The 24573-nt window shown below is 34.1% G+C and overlaps 2 protein-coding genes across 6 annotated transcripts in view; one reads left to right on the top strand and one right to left on the bottom strand.

The window, feature by feature from the left end:
- The window catches only part of COG5 (component of oligomeric golgi complex 5), a 349622-nt gene that overhangs the window by 245448 nt on the left and 79601 nt on the right, over window positions 1-24573 (bottom strand). The gene's annotated exons all lie outside the window — the stretch shown is intronic.
- Window positions 1001-10238, top strand: GPR22 (G protein-coupled receptor 22). Of its 4 annotated transcripts, none has more exons than XM_043965898.1 (4): window positions 1001-1427; window positions 2417-3463; window positions 5183-6242; window positions 7582-10238. In XM_043965898.1, the coding sequence occupies exons 3-4, from the start codon at window positions 5208-5210 to the stop codon at window positions 7648-7650; spliced, it is 1104 nt and encodes a 367-aa protein (XP_043821833.1). In that variant the 5' UTR covers window positions 1001-1427; window positions 2417-3463; window positions 5183-5207; the 3' UTR covers window positions 7651-10238. The 4 variants fall into 4 exon arrangements, with proteins under 4 accessions (XP_043821833.1, XP_043821830.1, XP_043821829.1 ...); XM_043965895.1 differs by having other exon boundaries at window positions 2417-2665; window positions 5183-6467; window positions 7582-10234; XM_043965894.1 differs by having other exon boundaries at window positions 5183-6467; window positions 7582-10234.

The raw sequence follows: 24573 nt of genomic DNA, 5'->3' as shown, positions 1-24573 counted from the left end.
ATTCTTATTTCTATCTAACTTATGAAAACATGAAACTAAGTTACTTCATTATCTTTAATAAGTCACTAGTGCCTTGTACATTCATTATAGGTACTTAGCAAAGATTCTCTGAATTGCTTTCCCAAAGAAAAAATACAAACATATATGTAAAAGATAGCATTATTTAAAAGAAATTATGTTAGAAAATAGCCAATAAGTATCACTAAAAGTGCAAACAAATTATTATTCCCTAATATAATAATATTTATAGCATTTTTCTAAAACACACTATTAAACTGATTACTTGTATAGATAATGAAAATGAGCCGGCAAGAAAATCCAATTTAAAAAATCCATTACTCTACAGTATATATAAATTCAGAAATCTACCTGTTAATAAGAAGACAATATTCTGATCATATTGTGATTAATATTCTGCTGCATTCAATGCCTACCATCAGGCCTTGCACATAGTAGGGACTCAAATATTTGTTGAATAAATAAAGGTATCTGCAATGATTTTAAATATGTTGTTTTGTTTAGACTCAATTGGAACACACCAAGAATAAAGACCTACACACAAACATACTGGTTAAAATTCAATTCGGTTCATAGTAAAGATGCAGTAGTTCCTTTTTTAGTTACAGGACAAAGAATTTCAACAAAAAGATTACATGGCACCAAGATATTCTTAAATATAATTATCAAAGGATCTAAAAAGAATATATACTTTATACTGTGTAATTCTCTCCATCACTGCATTTTCTTCCATGCTGGCACTACTGAAGAACAAACCAAAATAGAGCAAATTATTTTAAAGATAAAGACTAATGAGTGCATAATCTATTTGAGAATCACATTCAATACATTTATAAATTTAGCCTTTTGAAAAAGCATCCATATATAAAACAGTAGCAGGGGTGGGGGGTAGAGCAGGGGGGAGGGCAATCACTGCTATACATATGTAGCACAGTCTAAACCCAACACAACTGACCAATCAAAATTAGTGAATGCACTGCATCTCTCTGCAGTGAAGAGAAGCGACAAGGTAGGCTGTCATTCTGCAAACGCTGCCCAGAACAGGCTTTTCTCTGAGAAGCACTGCTGCTCTTCTTTAGAAAGGCTGAATCTAAATGTTGCCTCTGGAGACAAGAAGCTTCAGTATGTTAAATTACTTTCATTATGTATTTTCAGATGCTTATTGATTCCACAGTCAGAAGAGTGAGAGACTGCAGCAGACTCTAAGCAGCCTTACATGTTCCATACATTAGCAGGAGTGCTGAAACAATGGTACAATCCAGGAACATATTTTCATTAAGGTCATTTTTTTTGAAGAGATGTTTATGACCCTCTTCTCTCAGTACTCTGCTAACAAGTGAATGAAATGAATCAATCGAAACTGGAAATGCTTCAACTATATCAAGAATATAGCCAATCTTTAAGCAGAGGTAAGATATGTTCCTTATTATAATATACAGATGCTCCTGAAACAGCATAATCTGTGCTTGGTAAAATTACTTTGGAAAAAGGATGGGTCAGCCTAAATTTTAAGAATTTTTGAGTTTAATTCTGCCTGTTGACAAGCATGTATTAATGTTTTGTTTGTTTTTTAATTTTAAAAAGCACTGCTTTTTAAACATGTAATTCTTTTTTAAATGCATAGATTATTAAGGACATTTTCTGTTAATTTATCATGAAAACTAGCTTTTAAGTCACTCCAAACTAGCTATAAATGTCTTAAATGTCAAAACAGATCTTTCTCAAAACAAAAAAAAAAAAACCCTACACATATGATGCATAAGGAAATTCTTTGGATAAATAACAGGTTTACTATATAGCTGGTTTTTATTGCTTAATAACATTGGCACAAGCATAATGGATTTGTTCACAGAACATAGTTCTATGTGCACTCACCTTTTTGCATTACCTTACCTATTTCAACTGTTTAAATCAAACACCAATGAAAATTTTACCTGTAGAATACTGATATGAGATAGGTTTGGGACAGTGAATTTCAAGCAATGTCCAAATAGTTATTAAACAAGCTGTAGTGCTTCTAACGTAGCTGATGCTTTATCGAATTTATCACAAAGACAAGAAGACATCATAGTGTGTATAGTGTAAACTTACTCAAAAGATCTGAAAATATAAGCTAGCTTTAAACATGGAAATAGAAAACAGTTGTTAAGAAGCAATCAGCATTTCCCTTTTTCACTGGCAATGTTAACACTATCGTTAACTAGGAAGTAAAAAAAATTTTGCAAGGTAAAAGGATGCTTCTTATATTTTACACATATGGTTCTAGGTCTAATAATAGAGCTAATATATTTCTGTAAATAGGTTTTACATAAATAGCATTACAGTAACTTTTAAATTATTAATTTAAAATTAATAGACATCCCTTATCTTAATCTTTTTTTCTCTTTTTCTTCACAAGGACATAAAGCCTCTAATTCAATTTTTGCTACTGACATTATGAAGAATGCAAATGATTGAACGTCTTTCTAGCAGTCTGAGTCACAAGCTACAAGATATAATGTGTATTTCTAAAGACATAAAGGAGTTAAAGCAAAAACATGGAATAAGTCTGTATGACTGTTTGCATGCATAACAAAACAGTACTCTGAAGAGAAGACTGGATAATTTCACAAGAAGAATGCAATGGTATATGGCTGAAAACAAAATGGTGAGCATTTTTAAAAGGATTTTCTACTTTAAATATCAAAATTGTGGAAACAACTGATTCATGAAGAAACAATGAAAAATGAATTTTCAAAAGGAGAATGTGCATACTTCACCAGCAAGCTAAATGAAGCTGTATCAGGTTTTCTGCACTACAAATTAAGTTATTCATATCAATTGTCACGATGACTAATGGATATTTTTTCTCTGAATTTCATGATCTGTTATGTATCCTTCTTTAATGAAAATAAACCAAATTAAATAGCAGATGGTCTTTATCAAAAGCTCATGAACTGGATTTTATAATGTAAAGAAATTTATGTGATCAAGACATTAGTCCAACTAATGAACAAGAATACTATAGAAACAAATGTCCAGTTGTAACAAAAGGATGTCTAAATACATTTCTGAAGCTAGAAATCTGATGCCTCTATTTTTATTTTCACTTATCCTGGAAAATAAAAATACACAGCCACATAGTCCTCAAAAGGGCAATATAATTAATATCACTTAAGAAGTTCTTATTTTTATTGGCAGTGGCTTTTAAAAGCAAAAGAACCCAAATAATATGTATTGGTCCTTAGAAATCTATCAGCCAATTTAATTTCATTTTTAAATACAAATCTTGCTGCTGAAGTGCTGGGGAAAAAAAATGAAATATTCTACAAGGCAGGAAATAGAACATTGCTACTTCACTGTTGCCAGGTGAAAATGCATGTCAAAATCTGTCAATGACATCATGTATCAATTTTTGAAAAACTGCCATAGTGAGCAGAAAGACCCCTGAGGCAACAGAAAACAGGTAGGTCAAAAGCTGCATGCACCCAACCACTGCTGAACATTTACAAGAGAACAGAGTCCTGACATAAAGATGTATTTTCCTAATTATGTTTCTTACTTGACATTTTTTGCTTTTATTTAATCATAAATCTAACTGATGTGACAAAGACCTGATGTTTAATCTGTCAGCTCAAAACACTTGGCACATTTAAAATTTTCCATTTTCACAGGATTTCAGTTTGAGTTCTGACCATGCCTTAATTGAACAAATACGCCTTTAGTAATGTTCTGGTTTAAACTGTGTTTAAGAGAATTCAGTCTTATAATCACTTAGAGCAGCTTCTGAAATCAGTTTTTTAAACTAGCAATATGAATGGATCTATATCCTGGAATGGTATATAAGCCTGGCAAAACTTGCATAACATGAGGAGATTAAATTCAGTATTGAAGTTTATATTTCCTACTTTGTGCCCAAGACTATGATTACTTTAGCTGACATTTTATATTTCAAATATGTGAAATGATGGGTGATTGGCTTTCTTTCCATTAGAAATATAAATTATGTGACCTTTGAACATACTGAAAGATACACATTTCATCTGCAAATGGATCAACAGACTTAGGTACTAAATATTAATCTACACCAAAAGCAATAGATGATATGTTCTAATTATCTTCAGAATTATTCATTTCTAATAACTATAGAAGTACAATTTTTAAAACCCTCCAAAATACATATTTCTAGGGCTTCTCCAGAGTGCCCTCCCCCCCCACACACTTTAGACCCTAGATTTAAATAAAGCCAAAAGTTACATTCTTTAAAACATCCTGAAAATGCAAATGTATTATTGAGCTGTTAAATTTCAACTCTCGGGCTCCACAAAAGGGTGCGGTCAGGAAAGAAACTTTCCATATGAAAGCTGAGTACCATCTTATAAAGTTTCAATGTCCTGGCACACATCAAGGTGACTTCCTTTTGCAGTTTTTTTAAATGTTTTCACAAATTTGTATAATATAAAGTTCAATGACCAAAATGAAATATTTTTATTCTAATCACAATACTTAAACATTTGCTTATCATGGGGGAAACTTCTTACGTAACCATAAACACACTATTGGCTATGCAATGTAAATTTTTCAAATCAAGAATAGAGAAATAGTATTTAAAAGAATATTAGTATCCTAATGCATAACACCAAAAAAACCCTGTACTTTTAATCTGAAATCTTCATCTAAGAAAACATCTCAAAGGGATATCTACACTTATACTATTCATCAATAATGAATAAGTAATATGTATATTTTCTAACAATTTAGAAAATGTTTATTGAATTTTTAAAAGTAGTATCTATATGCCAATAGATTTTTAAGCCATTTTATCATTTATTTTTTTTAATGAAAATGAAGTTTGCAGCAAAAGATGTTTTTGATATTTAAAATGTTTTACAATACATGAAGGAAAGCTTTAGATCAATAACTCTTCAAGGATTAAAATATTTATATGTATACATATATACACATACATATATATGCATATTCTAAATGCCCTTTTACAACATAACAAAGTGAACTTGATAAATTGAGACTGACAAGTTTTCTTCTTTCTAAATTTTGCTAAACATTAAATCCAGAAATACAAGACTAAAAAGATTTCTAAGAGGAAGAGAACACATACATTAGTTATTTATCTAAGTGATTACAAGTATGGAAATCAAACAGTTTATTTTATTTCACTTTCTAGGAAAAAAAACAACTGCTCCAAAAGAATGTGTTTCTCTCCCATTCCGGAAATCAACATGCAGTCTGAATCTAACATTACAGTCCGAGATGACATTGATGACATCAGCACCAATATGTACCCATCATCATCATATCCATTAAGCTTTCAAGTATCTCTCACTGGATTTCTCATGTTAGAAATTGTATTGGGACTTGGCAGCAACCTCACAGTATTGGTACTTTACTGCATGAAATCCAACTTAATCAATTCTGTCAGTAACATTATTACAATGAATCTTCATGTACTTGATGTAATTATTTGTGTAGGATGTATTCCTCTAACTATAGTTATTCTTCTACTTTCACTGGAGAGTAATACTGCTCTCATCTGTTGCTTCCATGAGGCTTGTGTATCCTTTGCAAGTGTCTCAACTGCAATCAACGTTTTTGCGATCACTCTGGACCGCTATGATATCTCTGTGAAACCTGCAAACCGAATTCTGACTATGGGAAGAGCTGTCATGTTAATGACATCCATATGGATTATCTCATTTTTCTCTTTCCTAATTCCCTTTATTGAAGTCAATTTTTTCAGTCTTCAAAGTGAAAACAGATGGAAAAATAAGACACTTCTCTGTGTCAGTAGAAATGAATACCACACTGAACTGGGGATGTACTATCACCTGCTAGTACAGATTCCAATCTTCTTTTTCACTGTTATAGTAATGCTAATTACCTACACCAAAATACTTCAAGCCCTAAATATCCGAATAGGCACAAGATTTTCAACAGGGCAAAAGAAGAAAGCAAGAAAGAAAAAGACAATTTCTCTGACCACACAGCATGAGACTACCGACGTATCCCAAAGCAGTGGCGGGAGAAATGTGGTTTTTGGTGTAAGAACTTCTGTTTCTGTCATAATTGCTCTCCGGCGAGCCGTGAAGAGACACCGAGAAAGACGGGAGAGGCAAAAGAGAGTCTTCAGAATGTCTCTGTTGATTATTTCAACATTTCTTCTCTGCTGGACACCAATTTCTGTTTTAAACACCACCATTTTATGTTTGGGCCCAAGTGACCTTCTGGTAAAACTAAGATTGTGTTTTCTAGTTATGGCCTATGGAACCACCATATTTCACCCTCTACTATATGCATTTACTAGACAAAAATTTCAAAAAGTCTTGAAAAGTAAAATGAAAAAGCGAGTTGTTTCAATTGTGGAAGCAGATCCTATGCCTAATAATGCTGTAATACACAATTCTTGGATAGATCCTAAAAGGAATAAAACAATTACTTTTGAAGACAGTGAAGTAAGAGAAAAATGTTTAGTACCACAGGTTGTTACAGACTAAGCAAAAAACAAGTTTTCACCAAATCCCCATTCCCAAGAATTTTGTTTTGTTTTGTTTTTTAATTGTAAGAAACATGACTGCCAAATATGGGGGAAATTTTTAAAGTATTGGTTTTACTGTAAAATTTCAATATTAAATGTTAAATAGATTAGGTCATATATTCAATTTCTTCATTATTTAATGTATATGTTGCATGGCAGTTTGTTAAAGTAACATCATTGTGTATATTTTGTCATTATTCTGTCCACTAGAAAATATTCATGTAAGTCATATTTTCTAAAAAATTAAAATAAATGAATAGCCTTAAAATAGTACACACTTTTAAAATTCAATCAAGACCTGTATGCTTTATTTTTTAAATTCAGTTTTCTGAGCCATTTACCCTAGATACACTTAAGTTAATGTTTAACTTTAATATTATTTTCATTTAAAACTTCAAATTATAAATTCAAATTAATTAGAATTATTTTAGTTACTTAAGTCAATCATCACTGTCTCAGAATAATCTATATTTACTATAAGTAAAAATCTAAAAATTAACCATATATATTCTTTCTTCTATCCATAATCACATATAGGAACAAAAATTAGCAACTCCTTTTCTTAATTTTCAAGAATGAAAACCTGAACAGGCAAAGGATTAAAAAGAAAATTGCAAACTCAGGTGTATTAATAAAATACCATATTATATAAGAAAAACTAAAGCAATGATTTTTATATGACAAAGGGGGCAATAAACCTACAATATTTAATTTTCACTATAGTAAAAAAGTAAAGAATACCTTTACATCTTTCTTTTTAAAAGTGAATTGCATTTTTAAATCATTGGAATTAAATATAAGAGGAAGGAATTTAAATGGATTTCTATATGTGGAGAAAATAAGATGCAACCAGCAAATCCTACTTTTTCTAATTTTTGTAATAAACTTCAAAACTGCCTCCAATATTAAATGTGATTTCTGTGACAGAATTATAGCCTCACCATATACAAAATGCAAGTTTTATTTTTACTCTGTTTATCATTATCATCATAACACACCCCTCACCATTTCTCTTTCTGTACCTCATTCAGATACGAAATTTCGAAGATCCTCTTTCTTGTCTTCACTGGATGCTAGGAAAGTATGAAATTACTGGTTGAAAATCATGATTCTGAGGCTTGGAAATGATACATGATCTACTCATCCAGAATGAGTAATTGTTATTCCAATTGAGCAAACTATGTTAAATGATTTTTTATTATTATTATGTAGTTTTTATCTCCTGGGGAGAAAAGGTGCTTATAAAAAATAAAGCTGTCTTGAATTATTTTCCACTTATCTGTATGCTATAACAACATATTAATGAATGCTAAAATTGTTGATACAATAAGTTTTTTAAAGGTATTTTCTTCACACTAATTCTTGAGAGTTCCTTCAAGTTTTATTATCCCCATTTTATGTAAAGGACACTAAAGTTCAGAAAAGTCATTTAACTAGGAAATAGTAGGAATCAACCTGGAAGGAGCCTTGGAGTAACCAAGCCTGTAACCAAACAGAGGTCTTCTGAAAACAAAACCGGTTCACTTCCCACTAGGACTTGTTTAATTAACATAAAAATTTTTTCATTTCCTTTTTTTTGTACTTTCTTCTACATAACATGAATAAAATACAAGTAGTGAGCCTTTTACAAAGAATTTTTTCACATAATATTCTGAACAAAAATTATATTGTCTTTCATATTATTTAACTTTTTCACATGGATAAAAAGTATTTGGCAACTTTGCTTTGCTGAGTAAAAAGCAGCAAAATGTGACCGAGTAAAGGTCATGAGGTCACAAGAGAAATAAGAATATTATTTGGTATTCGTGCTAACATACTGTTGAATCTTGGCAAAGCCACAGCTTTCCTGTGCTTTATTGCCTACATCAATTTAATAAGGCAGTAGAGAGGAAAAGAAGATACCATAGTTTGACAGAATATAGTATAAATAGGCAAGCGCTATTCAAAATACAATTCATATTTATATGACTTTACAAAGCTCTAATTCCACTGCAACACCTTGAGGTGATTTATTCAAGGATTATTAGACTTAATTTCTTCTGTGATACTGTCAGTGTGGTACAGTCCCTGTGTGGGAATTCCTTGCACCACTGTAGAAAATAACAAAGGCTTAGAGAGCTGCCTAAAGCTGGCCAGGCTTACCCCAAATCACGGAGTTAAACAGGGGGAAAAGCAGAACTCGAACCCAGTTCTTCCTGTCTCCAAGCCTAGCATTCTATCATCTAAACCAGACTGCATCTATACTCTCATTTTACAGATAAGAAAAGTAAAGCTCAAAGATATTCAATGACTCACCCATGAGATGAAAAATTAGGGAAGAGTCTCCTGCCTCTCCAAAAAGTTGATCTTCAGAAAAAAAAATCTCAACAGCACTAGCTTTTACAGAAGAACCAAACAATTTTTCAATTTCTCATTTAAAAACATTTCCTTCAGTGCTTAGTATCATTTAATATTCTCTTTTCTATGTGACAGTTTATTTTGAAAAAGGTTTAAACTTTGACAAGATCCCACTTGACAGCAAGACCTTTAGTTAATTTTGTTTTCAAACAGAGATACAAATTAGTCCAGCTATTCTTAGGATTCAATAGAAAAACACTCATAATAGAGTTTTTAAATATTTTAGTCTTCAATTCCAACTACTTCAAAGCACTAGTTTAAAAATCAATGTATGACAGAAGCCTAACTGCTTCTGGTATTCTTTATAACATTAAATGTGACTTAGTAAAGTGTAAAATGCAAACATTCTAATTTTGCTATAAATCACTATTTATTGCCTACATTTAGTATTTTAGATGGTCACAAAGCTGGCCTTTAAAAAGCATATTTACCAGTCCCAGTAGTAACTCTAGTAGGAATACTACAATTTTTATGCCATTTATGCATACAAACATTTGTTCAATCATGAATTTAGAGAGAAAAAATAATGCATTTACCTGATAGTCTCTAATAGCTTTTTAATTTGTTAAATAGTGTGTAATGGGTACATGAAGATAGTACTTAAATAGACGTAAAACTATGCTTTCCAAAAAAAAAAGCACGAGATTTATTTACTTTGGAGGAGGGTTTAGTTTATAGGAAGTCAGAAAGCCTGAATAGCTTTTATTTCTAAGTAAATATTTGTTCTGCAGCAAACTATAAACAATTTAAATTTTCATCCTTTCTTATGCCTTTAATTCAGTTTTTTAAAATAAGACAGGTGATTTTATTTTTATTTCTAGGAATAAATACATAAAGGGTACAGTTTGGATTTTTTCTGTAAAAATAAAAACCAATAAGGTAAAAGCAAAAACAAAAACAAAAAAAGCAATAGTAAATTACTTGGTATATGTTCCTTAAAGCTTTTTGCATTTTTCTTTTTTAAAACCTTAGTCCAGGAAATTAAAAAAAAAACAATATGAGGCACAGAAAAACAGATATAGGATTCCTTTAAAAGGGGGATATAAGGAATGTTGATTAAGAGGATAATAGGAGTTGCTCTGTAAAAAAGTGTGGAGTTTTTGTCCTGTTTGTTTCTTTTTATATGAGAAGGATATTGTACCAAAACAAAAACAAAAACCTGCTGTACAGATAGATGTTCATCTATTATCAAAATTAAATTATTCACAATTACCTGTTTAATGAAACTTGTGGTATTCACAATATATTTCTCTATCTTTTAGAACATGTAGTAATCTATTTTCTCATTCCTCCAAAGAATCTGTCTGTTGTAATAAAACTTGGATTACCTAAAACTCAAATAACCAAAATCCTAAAGTAAGAAAACTGTTTGGCTGCACTATATTTCTATGAGAAAAAACAAACTGAAAGAGGTTTATCTCAAAAGTTTTGTTCAAAAAATTTCAAGCTATATCCTAAGGTTAGTATACATTACCTCGTGACTTAAAGTAACTATCATTTTAAAAAATCTTCTAGTTAACCAGAAAATTCAATTTTGCAGAACATCCCATTACATAAGTATTACAGGTTTCTGTGATGCCCGTGGACCATAAGCATGTCAATACTGTCCATGGGGTTTTCTTGGCAAAGATTCTGGAGTGGTTTGCCATTTCTTTCTCCAATAGATTAAGGCAAACAGAGGTTAAGTGACAACTTGTCCAGGGTCAGATGGCTAGCACATGTCTGAGGCCTTAATTTGAACTAATTCTTCCTGATTCCAGGACCAGTGTTCTATCCACTGAGTCATCTAGTTGTGAGGTACAGGAGTAACATAGATTCAACAAACCAATTTATTATGAAGAAATCATATTGGTTTACTCTGGTAAGTATATGAGAACATTCCATCTTCTAGTTCCCTCTCTTTTGTGAGCCCCCAAATATAACTTGTAAATACTTCTTAAAAAGAGCTTTGTAAAGTTACTTAACAGTGTTAAGTACATCAATAGCAAAATTAAGTAAATGTCTACCACTTAATCATAGCCCAAACCATCATAATCAAATAATATATGCATTCTCCAGATGTGTACTTGTACATGCAAGTGCATGTAGACACACGTTCCAAATAATTTGGGGGGGGGGGCCCCGCAGGGCAATGAGGGTTAAGTGACTTGCCCAGGGTCACACAGCTAGTAAGTGCCAAGTGTCTGAGGCTGGATTTGAACTCAGGTCCTCCTGAATCCGGGGCTGGTGCTTTATCCACTGCACCACCTAGCTGCCCCCATTCCAAAGAATTCTTAAGTAATACTATCTGGAATGCATGCAAGTTAGAAGTCCAGAAAATTGTGTGGACTAACATTTCATAAATTAGTAAGGAAACTATTAGAATATTCTCTTAATGAACAACATGACTATATTTAATACTATGAAGAAATATTATGAAATTCAACTTGATATTTTCATTTCAAAGATACACACATGTAGAACCTATTTTATTAGGGTAAAAATCTGAAGTAAATCATTTCAGATCTGAACCTCCAACCCAAGAAAGTTTAATTTGGAAAATCAGATTTTTGAACCATTAAACTAATTCCAATGACACAAATTATAGGAACATACTGTGTATAATAAATTATAAATCCAATAAAAATAGAAGCACTTTTCAAGAGGAAAAGATGAGGGGCAGCTAGATGGCGCAGTGGATAGAGCACCGGCCCTGGAGTCAGGAGTACCTGAGTTCAAATCCGGCCTCAGACACTTAACACTTACTAGCTGTGTGACCCTGGGCAAGTCACTTAACCCTAATTGCCTCACCAAAAAAAAAAAAAAAAAAAAAAAAAAAGAGGAAAAGATGACAAAATGATCTCATATGCAGGTAGTAGATGGAAATCAAAGTATTCCTCTTATTTGTTCTAAGATTTAGCTAATAAGTTGACTGTAGATTCTGGATTTGAAACTAATCAAACAGAATCCTGTCTTACTAAAAGAGCCAATATATTGGATTAAGACAAATGAAATATTGTTAAATTGCTTTAACTTAATATTTATTTCTGTAGAAGAAAAAAGGCAGTAAATTTGAGTATAATATTCATTCTCAGCAAACTGCCATATTCACAGAAATAGTACTATGACTATTTAAAAGTAGTGCAACATCTTGTTTAAATACAATTTTCAATTTATTTTTGGGTTTTTTGTTTTTGTTTTTGTAGTGAGGCAGTTGGGGTTAAGTGACGTGCCCAGGGTCACGCAGCTAGTAAGTGTTAAAGTGTCTGAGGCCAGATTTGAACTCAGGTACTCCTGACTCTAGGGCCAGTGCTCTATCCACTGCACCACCTAGCTGCCCCTCAATTTATTTTTACAAGCCTACAGCTATGATCGTTGAGCTCTACAAATTCACATTTTCTTATACTAAATGATACTGATATAGTTGTCATCACAACAAGCATCTCTACCTCACTTTGGTACAAAGTAAGAGAGAAAAATCTGGCTACTACCAAGAGCATTCAATTTATCAATAAAAATAATGTATAATCAATCATTCAACTACTTATGTAAGTATCTACTAATATGTCAGAACTAATAAGTCAGAACTCCAGTGCTAGGCACAGGAAATACAGAAACAAAAGCAAAATGGTCTTGCCCCACAGAGATTACATTCTATCTGGGAAAACAACTTACATACAAATAAAGGTAAATACACAACATATATACAAAGTAAATATGAAGTAAGCTGTAATAACAGGAGAGGGGAAGCAAAAGTAGTTGGGCTGGAATCAAGAAAAGTCCCAAGCTTGTAGGAAGCTAGAAATTCTAAAAGATGGAGGTGGGAAAGGAATCCTAAGAAGTGAAAGTGAAGAAAGATTGACTTCCAGGCAAAGAAGATAGGTTATATAAAGACAAAGAGATGTGGGATGGGATGTATATGGAAAAAAGCAAGATGGCCAGTTTGGCTAGAATGGAGACAACACAAAAGGTAGTAATTTATAAGTCTGGAGAGGCAAGATGAAGGCACACTGTGAAAGGCTTTAAAAGCCAAAGAAAGGATTTTGCATTTTATTTTTGAGCCAGAAGGGAACCACTGGAGTTTTCTGAGAGTGGTCAGAACTTTAAGAACAACACTTTGGTAGCTTTGGGTGGATGAACTGAAAAGAGAATAATAGTACCACAGGATTACAGATTTTTTCCAAGAAGAGGCTTTAGAGTTAATTAATTGAGTTTATGCTTCTATTTTGCAGATGAGGACATTGGGGCTGCAAGAGGTAAAGTGGTTTGTGGAAGGGTCACATGGCTAGTAACTGTGTACATGAATGATGAGATGGATGATATTGCAGACAAATGCAGGAAATAGAAGTGTTTGAGGGTGGGAAGGATGAGAAAAGAGTTCAGTTGGGGGCAGAGGATCAGAGATCAAAGACTTAGGAACAGAACAAATCTACAAAGCTTCACATTTTATAGATAAGAAAATTAGACCTAGAGAATAGAAATTACTTGCTTAATGTCCCATGATTTGAACCTACATCAAGTACAAAGAAAGCATGCTTTCCACTGTACCAAAGACTTGAATTTTGAGATGACTGTGAGACATCCTTTGTGAAGCATCCATGAGGTAGGACTGATCTCCTGAGACAGAACACAAATGGATACAGACCTGGTAATCCTTTCCATAGAGATAATTTAACTCAATGGAGCTGATGGGCTCCAAGAGAAGTATGGAGACAGAAGAGAAGTGAGCGTATGACAGAGCCTTGGACTATACCTATGAGGGCCTGGAAAAGCCAAGGAAGAGAAGAAAAAGCAACCAAAAATATAAGAGAACCAAAAGAGAGAAGTGTCACAGCAAGAAATATTATAACAAAATCAAAAGACAGAAAAATAGAAGAAAACATATATCTGATATAAAAAACAAGTAACCTAGAACAGAAACCAAGAATAAAACATTTAAGAATCATTGGCATCCCTGAAATCTATGACAAAAAAAAATTAAAATTAAAAGCCTGGACAGTATATTTCTAGAAATCAAAAATGAAAACTGTCTAGATATATTAAGACTAGAAAATGAAATAAAAATGGAAAAAAAATCCACTGATCACTCAACAGCAAAATTCTCAAGAATGTCATAGCCAAAATCTAGAGATCCACATCAGAGAAAAATACTATAAGCATCAAGAAATAAGCAGTTCAAGTACCGAGGAATGACAGCCAGGATTAGGTAAGATCTGATAGCTTATATTAAAAATATACTTTATATAAGGGTAGCTAGGTGGCACAGTGGATAAAGCACCAGTCCTGGATTCAGAAGGACTTGAGTTCAAATCCGGCTTCAGACACTTACTAGCTGTGTGATGCTGGGCAAGTCACATAACCCCCACTGCCCTGCCCCTCCCTCTCTCCCTCCCCCCCATCCCCCCCCCTCTATGTGTGTGTGTGTGTGTGTGTGTGTGTGTGTGTATATATATATATATATATATAAATATATAAAATTTCAATTAATGATTTCATCAGCTCTCATGGATTTAATTACCATCTCTATACTGATGATTCTCAGATATACATATCCTGCCCCAAACTCTCTGCTGACTTCCACTCTCCCATCACCATCTTTCAGACACCTTGAAGGAGATGTCCAGGAAATAAATATCTTAAACTCAATGTGTCCAAACCTGACTTCACTATCTTTCCCCCTCAGCCCTCCCCTCTTCCAAACTTCCCTCTTACCATAACAGGCACAACTATTTTCCCAGTCTAACAGGCTCCCCGCCTAGGCATTATCCTTAAATCTTCACTCTCTCTAACCTCCTCCCCAGTAGTTAATCTTTTGCCAAGGCAAGTCTATTATCTTTTGAATATGTCCTCTTCTGTCCCTTGATACTACCATGACCCTGGTGCAGACCCTCATCACCTCACATTTGGATTGCATTTAAACAATTAAATAAATAAATTGTTAGACAAATAAACAATTAAAGAAATATCTAACTAAACTGAACTCTTAAAACAAAGGACACACATAAGAAAAAGTCTGATCATTGTAGGCCTGGACTAGCAATTTATGAAAAATTCAAGGATAAAAGCCTTAGTACAGTGGAAAGAACACTGGCTCTGAATTCAAAGGGCCTGAGTTCAAATCCCATCTCTAATGACTACTTCCTGTGGAACCTTACGTAGTCAGGACCTCATTGGGCCTCATTTTTTTCATCTGTAAAATGAGGACGTTGGATTAAGTGGCCTCTAAAGTCTCACTGAATTCCATAGTCGATCTATGTTCTTACCATGCTATTTATATTGGACATTCATCTGGGCCACTAGTTGAATACAAAAGATTTGTTTTAGCTGATATTTAATTTGCTAATATTAAATTAAACTAGAAATTAGCAAGACAGCCTTCAGTCATCAAATCTAAAATACAGAATAGGGGCAGCTAGGTGGTGCAGTGGATAGAGCACCGGTCCTAAATTCAGGAGGACCTGAGTTCAAATCTGACCTCAGACACTCAACACTTACTAGCTGTGCGACCCTGGGCAAGTCACTTAACCCAATTGCCTCACCAAAAAAACCAAAACAAAACAAAAAATAAATAATATAAAATACAGAATACACTCTTTCTGTCTGTCTTTGAACTCACTCTACCTAACATCTACACTTCTATTTGGTTTAATCTCCACAAAACAAGATGCCCCCACACTGGGTAACATTTTGTATGCCCACCCCACCACCCTACTTTCCTGTTTCCTTTTGAGTGCTGCCTGCTTCCATTAGACTATAGGATCCTTGAAAGAAGGGACTTTTTTTCTTTTTTACTGTATCCCGAGCACCTAGCACAGTGCCTGGCACATAGGTGCTTAATAAATATTTACTGAATTGAACGGAAAACTACTCACATAAACAACAACACTATAAAAGAAGGAAAAAATACCACAATAATTATAATTGTGACTCCTCATTATGTACTCTTAAGTCAATAAAATAAATGAGAAGAATGTTGAACTTCTAAAAAAAACCACAATTGATTATTTTCATCTAATTCCATCAAGATTTTAAGAGCATCAACTATTGTAAAAAATAAATAAATAAATAACCTTTTAAAAAATAAACTGCTGACTATAAAAGGGAGTGGCTAGGCAGTACAGTGGATTGAGTGCCAGATCTGAAGTCAGGATGACTTGTCTTCCTGAGTTCAAATCTGATCTCAGACACTTACTAGCTGGGTGACCCTCGGCAAGTCACTTTACCCTTCTTGCCTCCATTTCCTCATGTGTAAAATGAGCTGGAAAGCAAAATGGCAAACCACTCTAGGATCTCTGTCAAGAAAACTCCAAATGGGATCACTAAGACTCATGAACAACCGAAACAACTGAACAACAATAACACCACCACGACTATGAAAAAGGGGAAAATACCATGATAATTATATTAAGCAACTTCATTATATGCTCTTCAGACAATGGAATAAATGACGTGGATGTTGAACTTCCAAAAGAAACAAGAGAGTTGATTATTCCTATTTAATAGTCAAAGTTTTAAGAGCATCACTATTGCAAAAATAACCTTTCTTAAAAAAATAACAAAATGCTCTACACTTTCAGTAAAACACTAACACCACAATCATTAACATTTTGTTGACAGAGGTGTCAAATATGCAGAAGAAAAAAAGGCTATTTTTGAGTTTTTACTTCATTCCATGAAAAATCTCAGGTAATCAAGCTACTTAATTGGCAATTCTCATCATGTACTTCTCTTATTATGAATATAAACTAATTATGATGTACTAATCTCAGGCACTCTTGCTCCCTTTTATACTTCAACTCAAAACACACTATGTTTTCTAATGCAACATTTATAATACAGAATAATTCCTTCTCTAATGTTTTCTTAGTGGATTTAAATAAAAGTTAAGTTTTTATTATCTTTTCCAATGTCTTTTTATATTAAGTCTGAAAATGCTGTTTTTCTTTTGCTTTCCCACCAAGCAGATTCAGAGATTCTCAGCTCTTTGAATATCTCAACATGATCTTTAATTTAATTATCTATTATGTCTTATAAAAGTTTAAGTCGAGGGGGCAGCTAGGTGGCGCAGTAGATAGAGCACCGGCCCTGAAGTCACTGGCCTCATACACTTGACACTAGCTGTGTGACCCTGGGCAAGTCACTTAACCCCAATTGCCTCACTAAAAAAAAATTTAAGTCGCTACTATAGTTGATAAATAAATAAATAAATAAATACCTCCATTTTGTTCCTGGAATATTATAGAAACCTGTTTTTCATTTATAGCCATATGTCCTTTCACTTAGCACACTCTGCTATAACTCTTATTTCATCATTTTAGGACTTATTATTACATATTTATTTAGCCATTTTTATTTACTTAATTATGTAACCATCCAATAATTTGGTATTAGTAACCTTGGGGGTGGGGAGGAGGAAGAAAAAAAAAAAAGAAATTTGGTCAAGAGAGAATCAGTAACACTGAAAGTCCAAAATAACTGGGTAGTTCAGTTGTAAATAAAGCCACTTTATAGAAAGATTAGTCAGTGATACATTCCACACAAACAGTAAAAAAACTTACTTTATAGCAATGAATATAGTTTTTAAAAACCTTACATATATGGAAGAAAGGAAAGTGAGTAATATAGATAGATAAATGTACTAATTTGTTATTATTTATGTATTTTCTCTTGTCATCCTTTTTTTGGTCCTTTTTTTTTTTTTAAGTGAGGCAATGGGGGTTAAGTGACTTGCCCAGGGTCACACAACTAGTAAGTGTCTGAGGCCGGATTTGAACTCAGGTACTCCTGACTCCAGGGCCGGTGCTCTATCCACTGCGCCACCTAGCCGCCCCCGTTTTGGTCCTTTTTTTAAGGCAAAGAACATGATTACCTGTCTCAACTATGTTTCAAGGATGTGATTAAAATGAGACCAGAATTGGGCAGCTAGACCTCAGACACTTAACACTTACTAGCTGTGTGACCCTGGGCAAGTTACTTAACCCCAAATGCCTCACTTAAAAAAAAAAAAAGAGACCAGAATTGAAAAAAAATTTTTCAAGGAAGTCAAAAGACAAAGACAAGTTTTCACTGTTAGTGCAGAAAGGAGAGAATTTACAAAAACAAAGAAATAAGTGGAAAATCAGTTCTATGAAGGTTATACAATGTAAACAAAGTACATAAACTCTATTTCTTCCTTTAAAATAATAAATTCGGGAGCAGATAGGTGGCACAGTGGATAAAGCGCCGGCCCTGGATACAGGAGGACCTGAGTTCAAATCTGGTCTCAGACACTTGACACATACTAGCTGTATGACCTTGGGCAAGTCACTTAACCCTCATTGCCCCACAAAATAAATAAATAAATAAATGAAGTCTTGGGGGCTGCTAGGTGGCGTAGTGGATAAAGTATTGGCCCTGGATTCAGGAGGACCTAAGTTCAAATCTGACCTCAGACACTTGATACTTATTAGTTGTGTGACCCTGGGCAAGTCACTTAACCCTCATTGCCCCACAAAAATAAATAAATGGATGGATGGATGGATGCATGAATAGATGGATGGATGGACGGATGAATAAATTAAATAAATAAATAAATAAATGGATTAATGGATGGATGAATAAATAAATAAATGGATGGATAAATAAAGTCTTTGGCTTTAAAAAGTAATTTTTAAAAAGTAATTTAAAAGACCTAAAAGAGGTGACAAAAACTTTAAAACATGTAATAAGCTCCTTAAAAATATAAATAAATCATGCTGTCTAGGGGAGGGGGGAGGGAGGGGAGGGAGGGAGAAAAATCTGAAATTGGAAAGCTTGTATAAACAAAAGTTGAGAACTATCTTTACATGTAACAGAAAAAAATGAAATACTTTATTAATTAAAAATTTATATATAAATCAGATAAACAAAGCAATAACTATAAAGGTCTAACAACAAGCTGATGTCAATATACAATTAACTACTGAATCTGAAATAATAAAGTACTTTTAAAATTCTCACTATGTTCATGCTTAGCCCTCAATTCTACAAAGAGAGATCCAAGAAAGCAGGCAACGAGCATTTATTAAGTACTTCTGATGTGCCAGGCACTGTGCTAAACTATGGAGATACAAAGAAAGACAAAAATAGTCTCTCCCTTCCAGGAGTTAACAACCTATTTGAGAAAGACAATATGCAAACAACAATGTACATAGAAGACACATTGAAGGAAATCTCAGAGGGAAGAAACTAGCATTAAGAGGGATCAGGTCCAACCATTCTGGAGAGCAATTTGGAATTATGCCCAAAGGGCTATAAAGCTGTGCATACCCTTTGACCCAGCAATAACACTATTAGGTCTTTTTCCCAAAGAGATCATAAAAGAGAAAAAAGGCCCCATGTGTACAAAAATATTTATAGCTGCTCTTTTCGTGGTGGCAAGGAATTGGAAATTGAAGGGTTGTCCATCAATTGGGGAATGGCTGAACAAGTTGTGGTATATGAATGTAATGAAATACTATTGTGCTGCAAGAAACGATGAGCAGGCACATTTCAGAGAAACCTGGAAAGACTTGCATGAACTGATGATGAGTGAGATGAGCAGAACCAGGAGAGCATTGTACACAGTATCATCAACATTATGTGTTGATCAACTGTGATAGACTTGATTCTTCTCAGCAATACAATGGTACAAGATAGTTCCAAAGGATTCATGAAGTAAAATGCTTTCCAAATCCAGAAAAAAAAAAAAAAGAACTGTGGGGGACAGCTAGGTGGCACAGTGGATAGAGCACTGGCCCTGGACTCAGGAGGACCTGAGTTCAAATCCAGCCTCAGACACTTAACACTTACTAGCTGTGTGACCATGGGCAAGTCACTTAACCCCAATTGCCTCCCCCCCAAAAAAAAGAACTGTGGAATATGGATGCAGATTGAACCATACGATTTCTTTTGTTTTTGGTACTGTTGTTTTTCTTTTTTGAGGTTTTCCCTTTTTGCTCAGATTCTTCTTTCACAGCAAGACTAATACAGAAATACGTTTAATATGATTGTACATATATAATCTATATCAGATTACTTGCTGTCTTGGCGGGGAGGGAGGATGAAAAATTCAAAACTAGAAATCTTATAAAAACAAATGTTGAAAACTATATGTGTAACTGGAAAATAATAAAATATTTTTATAATTAAAAAAAAAGAGGGATCAGGAAAAGCTTCTTGTAGAATGTAGGATTTTAGTTGATACTTAAAGGAAGCCAGGAAGTCAAGAAGAGGGAAGAGGCAGAGCATTCACACATGCAAGACAGCCAGTGAAAATGCCCAGAACTGGGAGATAGAGTATCTTGTGCAAGGAGCCTAAAGAAGCCAGTATCACTGAAAAATATACCATGTGGAGGAAAGTAAGGTGTAGGAAGACTGGAAAGTTAGGAAGGGGTCAGGTTATGAAGGACTATAAAAGCCAAAAAGATCTTATATTTGATCCTGGATGCAATAGAAGGTCACTAGCATTTATGAATAGGAATAAGGGGGGGCAGTGAGGATGTGAAGGTGTGTGAGACATGGTTAGATGGGCACTTTAGGAAGGTTAATTTGATGGCTAAGTGTAGAATGGCTTGGAGTAGGGAGAGATTTGAGGAAGGAACATCAACCAGAACTCCACCGCAATAAATAGGCATGTAGTGATAAGGAACTATATCAGAAAGGAGACGGCTAAGTAGCTCAGGAGATAGAGTACTGGGCCTGGAGACATGAAGACCTGAATTCAAATCTGACCTCAGACACTTACTAGGTGTGTGACCTTGGGCAAGTCAGTTAACCTCTATTTGCCTTAACTCACTGGAGAAGGAAATAGCAAACGATTCCAATATCCTCGCCAAGAAAACCCCATGGACAGTATGGCCTATGAGGAACAAAGAATCAGACACAAGTGAACAATAACACTCAGAACAGTAACAGTGCCAGAGCAGAGAAGAGAGCAATTAGGAAAGATGTAGAAAAGGTAGAATCCACAGGACATTGCAACAGATCTGATAGGGGAGGTGAGGAGTTGTAGATGATACCTCAAATGTTCGCCAGGAGGACTGGGGGGGTTAGTGCCCTTGACCAAAATAGGGAAGTTAGGCAGAGGGAAGAGTTTTGAGGGGGAAGAAAAGATGAGTTCAGTTTTGGACACATTGAGTTTACAGTGTCTATGGGACATCTAATTTGAGATATCCAGTATGCCATTTGAAATTTGACACTGGAGGTCAGGAGAAAAAACAAGAGCTAGATAAAGAGATGTGAGAATCATTTAGACAGCAGTGATAACTGAATCCATGAGAGCTGGTGAGACGACCAAACAAAAGAGTATCTAGGGAGAAGAAAAGAGCCTTTGGGGATACCCACAGTTAGAGAGAGAAGGTCGAGACTAAGATCCAGCAAAGGAGACTGAGAAGAACTGTTTGGGCAGGAAGGAGCAGTGTTATGAAAACCTTAACCTAAAGAGAAGAGAGTATCAAGGAGAAGAAAGTGATCAACAGACAGGGTCAAAGGCTGAAAGGAAGAGTCCCTTCACTGGAGGTTTTAGGTTTATGTATTCATCACAGTATAATTTCACATATTAGTCATGAAAAAAGGTAGCAAATAATACATAATAAAAAAGCAAACCTTTTACCTGATTGCACTTTTGAAGATACATATCTCTGACTTAGACATGAATATATTAACATTTTCCAGGAACATTTCAGTACAAAAATCATTAAGAATTCATGATCAAAACCACGTATGCCTGCTTTTTTACCAAGTTTACAGATGGTGTGTAGGACTGAACACTTTGGCTTAATAAACTGCATTAACTGCTATATACTCCAGGGTTTGATTTTTACCCAAGGCCATTCCAGAATCAGGGTTTACTTATTTATTTTGTTGTGCTAGCAAAGTTATACATTTCACATATTAATATACAAAGAAGTCTGAAATGATTGAAAAATTACTCAGTATAGAAACCTAAAAGTTTTCTATCTTTCTGGGGCAATAATTCAGTTTAGTTTGGTAATATATGGTTTATGTTGTATTTGTAAACTGCTTTTATTCATGAATCAAAAGATCCTATATCTACCTAAAAAGAGCCCTAAAAGTCATTTTACCCTTAAGCATTAGATAAGAGACCCAAAGAGGGTAAATGACCTGCACAAGGTCACAATGATAGGCAGAGGCACAATTCAAACCCAGACTCTCTGATGCCAAATCTAGCACTCTTTTCCCCAATACAACACCGTTCCCTAAGTAACACAACCTAAATGGTTTTGAGTTATTTCCTAGAGTTGAAATAATTTGTCAAATATGGCTGTTTTGTATGGGTCCTCAAAATATTTCACTTTTCTCTTTTATAAATTCAAGTACTTGTCTCCACCTGCCCTGGGAAACAAAAAAGAATATAAAGAATAATATAGGGAGCATTTTATTTTCCATTTTTATAAGCATTACTGTATTAGTCCAAGTATGTCACCTCTGAATATAAAATAAAGCCCTTAAACAAGACCGCTTTGAAAGAAAAAAGTATGAAAGTACTCTTTAAAGAACCAATACTGCTTATAGTTTGAACGCAGGTTTTATATAAATCACATTTGTAGTAAAAGTACAGCTTATGTTCAGACCAAAACAGTAATTATGTAAATTTTGTGCAAATACTTAAGCTACTTAAAGCCAATTTAGTTTAGAACACTTCTTTTCATTATTAAAATATGTTCCATGAAGGCAAAAAGCATCAATTTCATAATCATATCTGAAAACCTTCCACCTCCCAAACAGATTCCTCAAAAACAATTAAAGAAAAACATACAGCGGTGATTGTGTCCGACCCTTGCAGTCTCTAACCACTCTCTAACAGTGCAAGGAAATATATTTCATGTTTTATCTGTTCTCAAGGACTTTCATTACCTTCTCAGTCACTCAATTTGACTTCCGGTTGGTGACTTTTTCATTTAGGTTGTTGTAGTCACTGGGTATGCTGTTCTTTGGATTCTGCTTATTTCACTCAGAATCCATTTATACAAATCATCCTCTATAAGTTCCTCATATTTGCCATTTCTTAATGCATAATAATATTCCATTACATTTGTAACCTACTCCTTTTTTCAAGCACAATCCAATAAATGGGCTACTATGAAGAGTACTAACTATAAATATTCTGGCATATACCAGATCCTGCTTTGGTCTTTGAGTGGCTATCATCCAGTAGAGGGATCACTGGTTCACACAACAGCTGCTGAAAATGCATGGAGATAAGGAGCATTTTGTGCATGGAACAGCATAGAGGCCAGAGTCATGTGACAGTTAAGTGATCTTTCTTTCATGATTCTGTACTACTCTCCACAGCATTGAGAGGAGTCATACCTCTACCAATAAAGTATCACTGTATCTTTCTTCCCATAGTGCTTCCAACATTGATTTGCTTCAGATGATGTTATTGCTGCTAATTTTAGGGTTATAAAAATCTGAGTTGCTTTAATTTGCATTTTTCTTATAATAAGGGAATCGGAGCATTTTAGTTTTGTCACTGATAGTTTGCAATTCTTCTTTTGAAAGTCAAATCCTCCAGCCACTTATATAATGGGGAATGCTCACTAATGTTAAATATTTACACTAATTCTTTACATATCTGTATATCAGAGTTTTGTTGGCATTTGATATTTGATACATATTTTCCCAGCTACCATTTCTCTTTTTAATCTAACTTCATTAATTTTAGTCGTGCAAAAGATTTTGAACCTCATATGTTAAAATAATATTTATCACTTTTATGATATTCTTTACCACAGCCTACAAATTCTGTGCCCTCCCCCCAATCTAGATGTTAAAGGTTCTTTCTCTAATTCTATACTAATTCTTTTTGTTTTGTTTTGTTTTTTGTTTTTTTAGTGAGGTAATTGGGGTTAAGTGACTTGCCCAGGGCCACACAGCTAGTAAGGGTCAAGTGTCTGAGGCTGGATTTGAACTCAGGCCCTATTGAATCCAGGATTGGTACTCTATCCACTGCGCCACCTAGCTGCCCGTCTATCCTAATTCTTATGTTACCAGCAACAGGAAAAAGGGAAAGCAGATCATTCACCAAATTTATCATGAATTGTCATTTTAATTATTTAGTTTTTGCTGACTTGGGCTTTAATGAAAACCTATGTCCTAATGTCTTTCAAAAATGAATTATACTAATGAATTTTTATTTCATATTGGTTATAAAACAGTATTAGGTTATCATGGATTAAGATATATGATTTTGGGGGCAGCTAGGCGGCACAGTGGATAGAGCATCGGCCCTGGATTCAGGAGGACCTGAGTTCAAATCCAGCCTCAGACACTTGATACTTACTAGCTGTGTGACCCTGGGCAAGTCACTTAACCCCAATTGGCTCACCCAAAAAAAAAAAAAAGATATTTTTTTTAGTGTTTTGGTTATGCTCTGCTTTTTATGTCACTATAATGCCCCATGTATCCCTCCACTTCCCTCTCCCAAAAAACCATCCCATATGACAAATAGTATTTTTTGGAGAGGAAAAAGAAAAAAAAAAACCACACACACAACTGACCAATACATTGAAAAAAAATTCAAAAAGTACAATATTTACAACCTGAAGACTTCAGACCTTCATGAAACGGGTCTGCATCAGTTCATATATGAACAGCTTGGGTTCATGGAGAGCTTCTCATATTTC

Source organism: Dromiciops gliroides, chromosome 5 (assembly GCF_019393635.1).
Source record: "Dromiciops gliroides isolate mDroGli1 chromosome 5, mDroGli1.pri, whole genome shotgun sequence".
In the NCBI taxonomy this organism is placed as follows: Eukaryota; Metazoa; Chordata; class Mammalia; order Microbiotheria; family Microbiotheriidae; genus Dromiciops; species Dromiciops gliroides.
The sequence above is the reverse complement of the archived record's forward strand: the minus strand, read 5'-3'. Positions and strand labels throughout refer to the sequence as shown.

What these genes read in the sequence shown, in the direction of transcription:
- GPR22 (XM_043965895.1), top strand. Translation starts at nt 5,208, where the DNA reads ATGTGTTTCTCTCCCATTCCGGAAATCAACATGCAGTCTGAATCTAAC. An exon ending in TTACTTTTGAAGACAGTGAA is followed by an intron (nt 6,468 to 7,581) that starts GTAAGAGAAAAA and finishes TACCTCATTCAG; the next exon opens with ATACGAAATTTCGAAGATCC.